This window comes from Oncorhynchus masou, chromosome 1, assembly GCF_036934945.1.
Source record: "Oncorhynchus masou masou isolate Uvic2021 chromosome 1, UVic_Omas_1.1, whole genome shotgun sequence".
Lineage (NCBI taxonomy): Eukaryota > Metazoa > Chordata > Actinopteri > Salmoniformes > Salmonidae > Oncorhynchus > Oncorhynchus masou.
This window is the reverse complement of record NC_088212.1, coordinates 46,124,185-46,137,380: the sequence shown is the minus strand read 5'-3', so window position 1 is coordinate 46,137,380 and position 13,196 is coordinate 46,124,185. Positions and strand designations below refer to the sequence as shown.

Below are 13,196 nucleotides of genomic sequence, written 5' to 3'. Positions count from 1 at the left end.
GATCTACTGCTCTACTGCTTTCAAAGAGATGACAGATCTAATTTCTATGTGAATTTGGTTGGGTTACCCAAAAAAGCAACATATTGCAGCTTTAAAAATCTGCTTTTCTGTGTTGGAATGGTGTGGGCGTACCCCTACAACAGAATGGTGTGGATGTGTCCCAGTCATAAAAAATATCCATGCAAGGAGACCGCTGATTGGCCAGCTCAGGGAGATGACATGTTCTATGAGAAAATGGCTGTTTGAGGTGTGGTTTTTGAAGTGTTTTTATTGTTTCAAATTTATGCTTTGGCCACATAAGTCGACAACATTATTTGGGTATGAGTTAACAGAATATAAACTTTTAAAAGTAAGATTTTCAGTGGGCAGTTGATTTAAAATCAAATCTTCCTAATCCAATATGATATCAAGTATGATAAACTTCGCAAATCAATTTGGCTGGAGGATCACAACACATTCCCCACCTCTCGTCATGATCCATGTAATATTCATGATCTGTGTAATATAGCAATATCTGTGACAAATGTGCACTGAATTATAAAAGTTCAAATAAATGCATTGCAGAGTGATGTTTCACCATTTCAAGAACATATTGTCTGTGATGTCGCAACACACGTTGATGGAGGCAGGCCAGGCATCGCAGGTCAAGCATTTGTAGTGAAACGATCAAATAAACGCTGATGATGAAAGTGATATCTAAGGGGAATCAAATCAAGCTGTTGTGAAGTATGCCGCTATTCAATTTTTTTGTCCCTAACGATATAGTGTAAATGACAACATGCTTTCACTGAGGTCCTTGGATTCTTTGTGTTGAGTTTTATGAGTGACGAATACCTTCAGGTCAAAGCATTTCACTCAAACTGTGGTAGCATTTAGTATCCCACTGGGCACAGACGTCAGTTCAACGTTTAGTTTTGATTTACATTTAGTTGAGCAAATATAGTCCGTTTTCCACGTTGATTTAACGTCCTCACATTGATGGAGGTTAAAATGACGTGGAAACAACTGTGATTCAACCAGTTTTTGCCCAGCAGGATCTTTATTTCATTACATGTTTTTCTAACAGGTATTTGATGCCAGAGACTGCACAACGGCTCATGGAATGTACAATTACATCTGCAACCACATCAAGTATGCCACTAACAAAGGCAACCTGAGGTGAGTCTGCAGTGCTGTGTCTATCCCTGTGCCTTTTACTCAATGTTGTCTTTCTGTGTCATTTCCTCTGCTCGTCCGGTCTGTCAACCTCTTCTCTTTGTCCAGTTTCTCTTTATCTTTTACCTTTCCCCCCTCCCTTTCTGTCACCTTGAACCTCCCTCTGTCTGTCTGTTCCTCTATGTTCCCTGTCAATGTCAACTGCGTCTCTCTAGTCTGGTAGACTACTCCCAGCCAGGATCAGTCCTTCATCAGTCCAATACAGCTCTGCCAAGCCTAAACGCACGTCATGACACCACGTCTTTACTCCCCAATGAATAAACATCATAGGAGAGAGGGGGTTAGTTGAGTCCCACTTTGGTTTTAGGAAAGCATACACAAAAGGGCAGAAACAGATTTTCACTAAGTCAAATTAATTTGTTGTACAGTGGTTCTTCTTATAAAAGTTGCGTCGTACTGCTGTTGCAGAATTCTATAGCATGTTTTTAAGTGTCAGCCATTGTTGCCTTTAATGCTAGTTTGACCACCAGAGGGCATCTTTGAGAAGCATTTGACAGTCTTTAATATTGGCTGTACTAGAGAATTTAAATCCTTTTTTTGTAAGAACATATTATATGGGATTGATTTTAAGAAATGTTGCTTAATTAAAAAAGATAGGAAAATATGACGCTGTACAACATGACCGGTCGGGAGTAGGTTACTATACTAAGAGCAAAATAATCCTAACCTTTCCACACCCAAATTGTAGTCTAACCAATACCCAAACAGATAGAAAACGTCATTGATTAAGCAAGACCATTCCCCATGCTTGTCTCAGAGCAGTGCAAAATGGTGCTGAAATAGTTGACCACACACGGGTAGGCTATTGCTTCAAATCCTATTGTTTATCTTCAATATGCTTTAAATGACACAAATAATTGAACACACACAATTTTTAAACCTCTTTGGGCTAGACGTGCCGCTAGCGGCACAACTTGACAGCATCCGGTGAAATTGCATGGCGCAAAAACACAAAAATCGTAATGTTAAACATTCATGAAAATGGTCGTCTTGTTCGATAAAGTCAGTTTAGTTGGCGTGCTTGATTTAGTAATCCACCTGTTTTCCTCGTTCAAAATGCATGCAAAGGAATCCCAAAAGTTACCAATAAACTTCGTCCAAACAAGTCAAACAATGTTTAATCAATCCTCAGGTCTACTATATGTAAGTAGACGATCAAATTTAAGACTGAGAATCGTATGTTCATTACCTGAGATAAATAACAAAGTGCGCGCACTCATCCACGCACACCACAAAATGAGAGCCACCTAGAAAAACTACAAATTCTATCTAATTTATCAAGAAACAAGCCTGAAACCCTTTCTAAAGACTGACATCTAGTGGAAGCCATAGGAACTGCAATCTGGGAGGATTTCCTTTGATTTTCCCATAGACAGCCATTGCAATGGGTGATGACCTCAAAAAAAAAAATCTGGATGGATTCTCCTTGGGTTTTTGCCTGTCATATCAGTTTTATACTCAGACATTATTTTAACAGTTGTAGAAACTTCAGTGTTTTCTATCAAATAATAGCAATTATATGCATATCCTAGCTTCTGGGCCTGAGTAACAGGCAGTTTACTTTTGCCCCCTCAGTCATCCGAACCTCCGAATACTGCCCCTTATCCCTAAGAAGTTTTAACTATGAGAAGGTTAATGAGAGGTGATCTGCACTGCATATTAAACTGACATTCTTATTGATATATTCCACGTATTACTGTGTTTCGATCCTCTCTCTCTCGCACACGCACTTGCTGTCTTGACCTCTGAATGCTCAGCTTTGAAAATCCAACTGACATGTACTCCTAAGGTGCTGTCCGGTTGCACCTTCTATAACCACTGTTTGTATTATTTGACCCTGCTGGTCATCTATGAATGTTTGAACAGCTTAAACTTATCTAGCCTTTATGGCCATGTACTCTTATCTCCAACCTGTTTGGATTTAAGTATAACTTTTGTATGACTGACACCTTTAGTGAGAGGTCTAATGCTTTAATATTTAATCATTTCTGCCCTCCGAATTCATATTCATTATATAAATAGGCCCATGTGCACCTTGATATTGGGGGTGCGCCATGTGGCCGTGCCTAACGGGGAAAGGGGGGATGGAGCCGGTCGGGCACAACCCAGGCGACAAGGAGATGCGGAGATCCGAGCCACCCTCCCGGCCCAGAACCCCGCGCAGAGGGGGCATGGGCCCCCTACCCAGTCCTCAGTCATAGATACTCCCGCCATTTACCCGTGCTTCATTGGTCTGTTTTGCTTGATGGCCTTCCAATCTGCACTTGTTAGATGGCCCTCCAACTTGCAATTCTACGGTTATGTGTTCCCTTTCTTGTAGTGTATCTTATTGCCTGTTTTACTCTCGTCCTGGGCTTATAGATCGAATCAATCCTTCATCAGATGAATCTCAACATGATGGCTAAAGCGATTGAATTCATGAATGCATTTGAACGTTTTTAATATTGTGATAGTGAAGAGCAAAATTCTTCTCAAGAGTATCAACATTACAGTTACACCAACTGGTAGGCTATTCACACAATTGTACAACATGGTAAGAGATCTTGGGAAGGCAGTTACCCATCTCCATACACCTTTCTTTACCTCAATCTCTAAATTAAAATACTTGCAGATACATAAAAGGTCCTTGCACAGTAGTAGATCTAATTCAATTTAGAGGATTCTAAATTAATATCTAAGTTTTTTTAATAGAATAATGCAGGGGTAATTAAACTGTTTTAAAAAAAATGTATATGTTTATTAAGTCATCTTGCTTGTCTCAGAGCAGTGCTAAAATAGTTGACCACATGCGGGTAGGCTCTTGCTTGTTGGGGGGTATTTTCACACTTGCAGTAGCTGGGCTATTAAAGTAATCGTTGGATAACAGATCGGCTCTCGGAGCTCAATTAGCACGTTACTGTGTGTATCAAGAGATATGCTGGACCCTATGTCAGAGTTGTTTTTGGGACCACATCGCGTCTATTGTCCTGCTAATAGCCGTGAAAAACAAATGTTTGGAAAAAAAAAATCCCCCTTCCACTTGCCTCTTCCATTCATTTTGTATTTTCCAGTAAGCAACAATTTGTTTACCTTCATTAGCCTACTTTGTTCCAAAATTTCCAGTCATTCAGTGATATTTATTCCCATAGTAATTAGTTATGGATCCATTTTATTACACAGTATGCCTACACATTGATAGGCTATATAAAAAAAAAAAATTAAATCCACAGAGTGGCGCAGTGGTCAAAGTCACTTTTTTTTAAATGCACTGAAACCAAAATACCTTTAAGTTTTGGTGATCCCCTCAGCTCAGGCTCATTTCCAAGTCTTCTGGTGGTTACAGTCCTAAACCTGGAACGGGTAGCACCATAAAGAGTCTGGCTCGATAACTGTCTGTAAGCCGGAAAAGGGTGTTCTCGGACCAAAACACACTGCCGCCCAGATTTGCATTACAAAGGAGGGCATAAACTGGGTCAAGATGCAAGCAGAGTAAGTAAACCTTTATGTAGTAAAATAAAGGTTAAATAAATGAAAGACCTACAACACCAACGGTAGGCCTACAGTATATCTAAAAAATATATTTTCGACATGTAAGTCTCCTGATTTTAAACTCGATCGAACTTGTTTAGCATCAACTGAAAACATTAATCTGTAACTCTCCCAAGCCTACAGCCTTTTTGATATTGTCTGGCATGCCTTTCCAAATAAAATTGAATATTTTTAATAGAATTTAAATAGGTTGTTCTCCGCCTGACTCTCCTCTTATTTTAGTTAAAGACCGTGCTTATTTGAGACCAAAACTAGCGATCAATTGTAGAGTCGTGACTTTTTATAATCGCTTATACAGTATTTTAAAATTTTCACGATCAGAGAGAATGTTGGTACTTATTTTGATCCAAAGCCATGAATGAGTGAGTCACTCAGCTTTATTTAGGTACCAAGGCTATACGACTGCACCATCAACTTGATTATTTAGCAAACACCACTTGCTGCTTATATTCAGTCAACACATATATTTTAAGAATATCATGGAATATAATTGAACATGTTAGTTTCTCTTAGAATAAAAACATTAGCTTACAGCTTCTTCTGACCAAGTAGAAACAAAGTGTATTTATTTCCGGTGTGCGTGCAGGACAGAGGAATAGCAATTCTTACACGATTGTTCTAAATTCAATCACCTTCATCCATCATTCAGTTAAAACCTCTTGATACTCCCCATCCCGGATCCGGGAGCGTAATCATTGCCTGACAATAATTAGCATAATGCAATGGCCATAAATATCCCTAGAAAATATTCCTATTCATGAAAATCACACATGAAATATATTGAGACACAGCTTAGCCTTTTGTTAATCACCCTGTCATCTCAGATTTTCAAAATATGCTTTACAGCCAAAGCTAGACAAGCATTTGTAAGTTTATCGATAGCCTAGCATAGCATTATGCCTTGCTAGCAGCATGCAACCTTGTCACAAATCAGAAAAGCAATCAAATTAAATCGTTTACCTTTGAACTTGGATGTTTTGTCACTTATTATGTCTGTTCCTGTCCTTTCTCTTCACTCTGTCTCTCTCTGCTGGACTCCTTCCAGATAGCCAACTTTCGGTGTCAGATTCTTGTTTGTGTTTTTCATGCCAGAAGCAAATCGTCTCGTTTATTCCACCTTGTTTTGTCGGAGTCTGCCTGGCAGGTGCAAATACGTTCTTTTGTTCCAACGTCGGAGGAGGATCTATGCCGTTCTGTTTTTTCATTAAAAGAACTCTGTTTTCTGTTAAAACCGCTTTTGGGTCTTCACTCAAGTACATAACACTCCCAGATAGCCAAAGTTCGTTTTTTCCCGCGAAATAGCTCCGTTTGTTCTTCACGTTTCAGAGAAACGGAAAAGCAGGCGAAAAATATTCCAAATTAGCTCCATAATATCAAAAGAAACATGGCAAACGTTGTTTATAATAAATCCTCACGGTGTTTTTCTAATATTTATTCGATAATATATCCGTCGGGACAATTTGTTTTTCAGTAGGACCAATTGGAGTAATGGCTCTGTATTTTACGCGAGAATCTCTCTCGGAGCCACCATGTGACCACTTACGCAATGTGGCCGCCTACGGCTATTCTTCAACATAAATGCGTGAAACTACGTCACAATGCTGTAGACACCTTGGGGAATACGTAGAAAGCGTAAGATCGTTGATGGCACATTCACAGCTCAATAGGGACTCATTGGAACACAGCGCTTTCAAAACCTGGGGCACTTCCGGATTGGATTTTTCTCAGGCTTTCGCCTGCAACATCAGTTCTGTTCTACTCACAGACAATATCTTTACAGTTTTGGAAACGTTAGAGTGTTTTCTATCCAAAACTGTCAATTATATGCATATTCTAGCATCTTGTCCTGACAAAATATCCCGTTTAAAACGGGAACGTTTTTTTTTTCAAAAATGAAAATACTGCCCCTAGAGTCGCAACAGGTTAATTGAAATTAAATTTTGGAATCGTGCACAATTATCAGTTTCTATTTGGTTTATCGCCCATTCATTGTCATTTGGCGCCTTGGGGCCAAAAAGCATAATCAGTGCTCTAACTCCCCCTTGCTCCAGACCACCGCAATGAAGCAGTGACGCATGGTAACGTACGAAACCACAAATTACCTTAAGTGCCGTGGCATAATCTCAAAACTTTTAATTGAGTAACCACTGTAGGTTTCCTGATGCTATAATATGAGGTCCTAAACCGAGCATCAAAGTGCATTCTTGTAGCTCTGTGGACTAATATAGTAAAATTGTTTGTCTTGGGGTTAGCTGAGCCAATGGCCACTGTCGTGATTTGACATTAACATTAATCTGAAAACTTATCTAATTACCTAAATATGTTCAATTGTTACCAGATTTTAAATTAATCATGTAACAATTAACTCATTAGGATCTGGGGAACCATGAGAGCAGTACTATAAAGAGTTACCATCTCCCAAATTAAACTTTTAAACTCTTTTACCTATCACATCTAACAGTCAACTTATTAATCATAAGCTTGTATCATATCATATCATTCTGAACAGTTGTAACCCCCTTGCATCTGCAAAAACCTTAACCTTATGATTCAGTACTACACAAATTGGTATAATTTTTTTATTTACTAGCTAATTAAATGGTAACACATAATAAACATACACACTTAATACGTTAAAAAGAGCGGGACAGAGACACTTAACCTTGGCTTTTGCCTGCAATATCAGTTCTGTTATACTTACAGACAATATTTTTACAGTTTTGAAAACTTTAGTGTTTCCTATCCTAAACTGTCTGTCTATCCTAATTATACGCATATTATATTATATGCATATTCTATTGTCTGGTCCTGAAAAATAGGCCGTTTACTTTGGGAACGTTATTTTTCCAAAAATAAAAAAAGCGCCCCCTAGTTCCAAGAGGTTAACAAAAGGCTAAGCTGTGTTTCGCTATATTCCACTTGTGATTTCATGAATATTTCATGAATATTTTCTAGTGAGATTATTTGATCGTTGTGCTATGCTATTTAGCGTAGTTGATGACAATTATCCCGGATCCGGGATGGGTGGTTCCAAGAGTTAATCCCAACTATTCCTTTCCTTTGGAGACGTGAGCTGTTAATCCTGTTACATTTGTCAGTTTTATGCATAGTATTTTTGCTATGTGCCATGCATATGAACTCTAGATTGTGCATTTTTATTGTTACAGAGCAGAGTAGTAGTGCCCTGTGTATACAAATGTAAAACAATTTTTTTATTTTATTAGGCAAATCAGTTAAGAACAAATTCTTATTTTCAATGACGGCCTAGGAACCGTGGGCTAACTGCCTGTTCAGGGGCAGAACGACAGATTTGTACCTTGTCAGCTTGGGGATTTGAACTTGCAACCTACTAGTCCAACGCTCTAACCACTAGGCTAGCTACCCTGCCACCCCAATAGGGGTGTGGCACCCCTTAAGGTTCTTAAGAGAGCAGCCAAGTAAGTGAGAGAAGGGGAAGAAGTCCAATCTAGCTGCAGCAAGGGATATTAAAAAGACTGAATGACACTGAAGAGCTACATTGACAAAAAATAAAATAAACACCTGTTCGAAAGAGAGGCTATGATAGAGTAGCAGAGCCAGAGGCACATGTCTATTGACATGGAGTCTGAGCTTGCTAAGCATATCAATAATCTCAGACCAGTTTCATGGGTTAAGTAGCCTCAAATGCAGAGAACTTGCCTATGTGTTGGCACGAGGAAACATCCCTGTCCCAGACAACTGGTGAATAAATGGAAGGCTAAGTGATATTGAACAGGGATATCTATATCAGAATGTAGGCATACATTTATGATATACCACAGCCCAATTCCATGAATTAAACTTTGACCTACCATCACCCACTATCACAGGACACTATCACTCACTTACCCCAAGGCGGTTCAACTTACCCTGTCCCTATGCTCAACTTAGCCCGTACCCTGCCAAGAGACCACTTTTTTATGGACAAGCTATGTTTTCAAAACACATGTTTTACATTCATTCTGATTATTTTCAGGGATACAAGACATCCTGAAATATGTAGTTATCTTTCTTAGAAAGAATGATGATTTCCCTTGACGTAGTAGTGCGGAATGTAAAAAATGTCTCAACATACCCCACTCTCCCCTACTGTATGTGTCTGACTCATCACTGCACTGAGTTAGTCACATCACATTCCCAAAGATTGCTGATGCTGTACATCAAATAATACTTAGCCACTGTAAGCATGTAACAGAAGCCTGATGGCATATCAGTTTGCTCTTAAGCCTCTGTCGGGTTTGTGTACAGCATAACAACAAATGAAGGAGTTGGCTGAAGCACAAACTGATCTGCAGCCAGGCTGCTTCTGCTTAGATTCAGACCCCAAAACAATTTGAGTTTTATATAGTCAATTCTCCTCTCATTCTTTGGGCTTGTATTGACTATAGAGGACACTAGTTTCTCCTCTGTAAGGCAAGCATAGAGATTGGCGCCCAGAGATATTTGGGTCCTTTGGGACGAAGACTTACAGCCAGATTAGTAGAATCAACCCTTTTGCCCAGTCATGGTATTAGCTTAACCCAACAGGATAGGTTCAGTAGTGGGGGCTAAAGCCCTGTCAGACTTCCTAGCCTGCCTTACCCACAACCTCCTAAATTAAACTGCCCTAAACCATTAGATGCTATGTGGTTGGGTAGACATTAATTGTTGCATTGCTAATCTATAGATACTGTCTTTAAATCTCGTCATTTAACTTTCTCTCTCTCTGGGGGCTGGTGGGTTATTTCTATCCAGATCTGCCATTACCATATTTCCTCAGAGGACAGATGGCAAGCGCGACTTTCGGGTGTGGAACACACAGCTGATTCGCTATGCCGGTTACAAGCAGCCCGATGGTCAGATTCTGGGAGACCCTGCCAATGTGGAATTCACTGAGGTAGAGTAAAAAGACACTGGTCACTGTTATTCAAAGTGAATTATTGTTCGTAACAGCATGGAATATGTGTCCCTCGTGGGATTTGAATCCTCAAACTTTGCCTTGTCAGGTTCAACCCACTGAACCACTTACAGTAGATCACAAAACCTGAGTGTGTTCAATGTCTTTATATAGCATGCCTCTGAGCAAGGCCAAAGCTCTGACTAAAACTGGAGTGGAAACCACCAAACAGGAGTTACACATCTACTTTAGTGAGTCCACGTAAAATGTTTATTAAATGTTTTGGTTACTAGATCTGCATCCAGCAGGGCTGGAAGGCTCCCAAGGGTCGATTCGACGTGCTGCCCCTCCTGCTGCAATCCAATGGGAACGACCCAGAGCTGTTTGAGATCCCCCAAGACCTTATTCTGGAGGTGCAGATCACCCATCCCAAGTGAGTTAGACCACACACACACACACACACACATACACGTCCAAGTTTCATAACAGTGATACAGGAACAGAGGCTGGGTTGGGGTGTGTTCCAATTGTCACGCTAACATACCACACACACACACTCGCAATGTCACCAGTCTTCAGGCACAGGGGGAGTTTCATCCCCTGCACATGGCATCCTCTATCAAAGAAGCTCCCAGAACTGTCCTTCGCCACCCCCCATCTCCCCCTGCATCAGTTTAGTTGGCCTCAACTCTGTTGCCATGAAGCTGTGATGGCTCTCTGCTACTGCGTAGACTGTCCCCCATGGGCAACTCCGAGCCTGTGTAGCACCAGGTAGATGGATGTAGGGCCAGTAATTTCAGAAGTGATTGCAGGTGTTTTTGCTGTGAGCATGTGATAATGTTAGTTTTGGCTGCGCTCCTGTACTTCTTGGCTGTGTATCTATTAACTACAGTGTAGGAGCAAATTGCCTTGTAGAACAATACACTCCACATCACAGTAGGCAGATATCTAGCATCTCTTGGAGAAATCCTTCATTTCTTTGTACATGCATACAGTATTTTCTTTCCCTTGACGTGCTATACAAACTTTCAATATCAGAATGTAAGCTTTGTCACTAATCTCTTCCCACGGCTTTTTGCAGTTTGTTGTCATGAATCTTGTCCTGGAGGCAGAACTGAGTGATTTCCGCTTAGATAGGCCAACTGCAAAGTCAAAATGGGCTATATTGTAAAAACGTAGCAGTGTGGTTTAAAGTCAGATTTTATGACTGGCTGTGCCAACTACTGGCCGCTTTGCAGAGCTGCCTCCAGAACAAGATCCATGCTAATATGTCGGCTTTTCACCAAGATAAATGTGCACTTTTACATCGATTCAGAATGTAAAATGTTCAACTCTTAGCAGTATAGAATTGTTGAGATGGAAGCACCTTGAGTTGAACAACAGGAGCCAAGTCAGCTTCAATTAAAGCTGTATATAATATGTACCCTTAAACATCCTCTACATACCTTGAAAACTAACCTATTTATTTGAATCAATTAGTCAAGATATGTCACATTCACCATCACTCCTCCAAAGCTTGACTGTTCATTTGAACGTATCTCTTTGTCTTTCTATGCTTGTGCATACAGGTATGATTGGTTCAAGGACTTGAATCTGAAGTGGTACAGCCTACCTGCTGTATCTAGCATGCTGCTAGAGGTGGGGGGGCTGGAATTCACCGCCTGTCCGTTCAGTGGCTGGTACATGGGTACAGAGATCGGAGTCAGGGACTTCTGTGACAGCTCTCGTTACAACATCTTGGAGGTATTATGATCATTTTCTAAAGCATTTATAAGCATCCCTTTGGTGGCTGGTACATTGGCACCGAGATTGGTGTCAGGGACTTTAACAGCTCTCGTTACAATGGTTAAATGCCACTATTTTGACATTCTAATGAGACCATGAGGAATTACAGTGTTGCATATGTTATGCGTGGGGTTTGGAAGGGAATTCGCAAGAGTTGTGAGTGGACTTTTTACTATACAATTTACTATGATAGAAGTAAATCTAGAATCTATAATATGTTTTTCTGTAATCTGTTAGGGCTTTTAAATAAATGTTATGATACGTCTTCAATACTTACCAGTGTGGCGGATTAATCTGATACCATGACAGCATACATGCAGAGCTAACATTCATCACTTATACTCTCAATATTCATGCAATAGGTTTCCATAACACATCAAAATATACCAAACAATATACCAAACATTAAGAACACCTGCTCTTTCCATGACAAACTGACCAGCTGAAAGCTATGATCCCTTATGAATGTCACTTGTTAAATCTTCTTCAATCAGTGTAGATGAAGGGGAGGAGACGGGTTAAAGAAGGATTTTTCTTTTAAACCGTGAGGCATGGATTGTGTATGTGTGCCATTCAGAGGGTGAATGGTCGAGACAAAATATTTGAGTGCCTTTGAATGGGTTATGGTGGTAGGTGCCAGGCGCACCAATTTATGTCAAGAACTGCAATGCTGCTGGGTTTTTCAGGGTCCAGAGTTTCCCGTCTGTATCAAGAATTGTCCACCACCCAAAGAACATGCAGCCATCTTGACACAACTGTGGGAAGCATTGGCATCAACATGGGCCAGCATCCCTGTGGAACACTCTAGACACCTTGTAGAGTCTATGCCCTGAATAATTGAGTCTGTTCTGAGGGCAAAAAGGGGGGAGAGGGGGTGTGTATAATATTTGGTATACTCTGTGTTTAGTTATTTTATTTGTTTTATATCAAAATGGATAGTTTTCTTGGAAGCAGCAAGTCTTCACTCTATTGTTGGTCCGACGATAATTAGTTTTTTCACAAACAGTATGCTGCAGCACGGTGACGAGAGCATGTCAAGCTTAGAGGCTGTAGATATAATACGTGGATAAAATATGTACGGATCTGGTTGTGCTGTTGGTATTCAGCCAACGTATTAGCATAACCATTATAATGGCGGTAATATTTTGTTTTCAGTTCCCAGGCGTAGAGTAACTTGAGCTGTTCTCAGTCATTTTCCCTCGTCTCACGTTCCCATCTCAAGTTCCATGCACTCCCTTCTGCTAAATGCAGGTTTACCCATATACAGAATTATGATAGTGAGCTACTATGGTAAATGTTCTTATTTTGATGCAGAACATGAGGTACTTCTAAAAGGGTTTTTTATTTTTATTTTAATGTCTCCATTTTTAGAACATTTCTCCATTTTCTAGAATGTAAAATGATGTCTTTAGGGTATTTGGGCTAATTGTGAAATGTGATTTGATACTGACTGCAACCACTTACCCGTCATTCAGGATAGTCTAATCACAACCTGCTTACCTGAGGGATAACATTAGTTGCTTGTCTTCTATGTACTGTATTTGATTGTCCATTTTCTATGTAGCTTTACAAACAACAGGACTTACCTGTCACAGGTTTTTCACACCAGTTTACTTGAAGGATCATTTTGAATGCTTATCTTCAATGTAACAGTGAATATGATAGCATTTTGTGAACAGCGATAAGAAGAGTAAAATGTCACCCTAATTGAAATCTCACTTATCCTGTTTGTGCCTTCTGGCAGATAAGGAAGCGACATGATCTCTCCACTTCT

The 13,196-nt window shown here is 40.0% G+C and overlaps 1 protein-coding gene across 1 annotated transcript in view; it reads left to right on the top strand.

The window, feature by feature from the left end:
• Positions 1–13,196, top strand: part of nos1 (nitric oxide synthase 1 (neuronal)) — a 67,979-nt gene that overhangs the window by 18,711 nt on the left and 36,072 nt on the right. The window contains exons 7-10 of the mRNA XM_064972927.1: positions 1,067–1,158; positions 9,496–9,637; positions 9,931–10,070; positions 11,206–11,380. Of these exons, the coding sequence (XP_064828999.1) occupies positions 1,067–1,158; positions 9,496–9,637; positions 9,931–10,070; positions 11,206–11,380 (549 nt within the window). The remainder of the gene's footprint in view (positions 1–1,066; positions 1,159–9,495; positions 9,638–9,930; positions 10,071–11,205; positions 11,381–13,196) is intronic.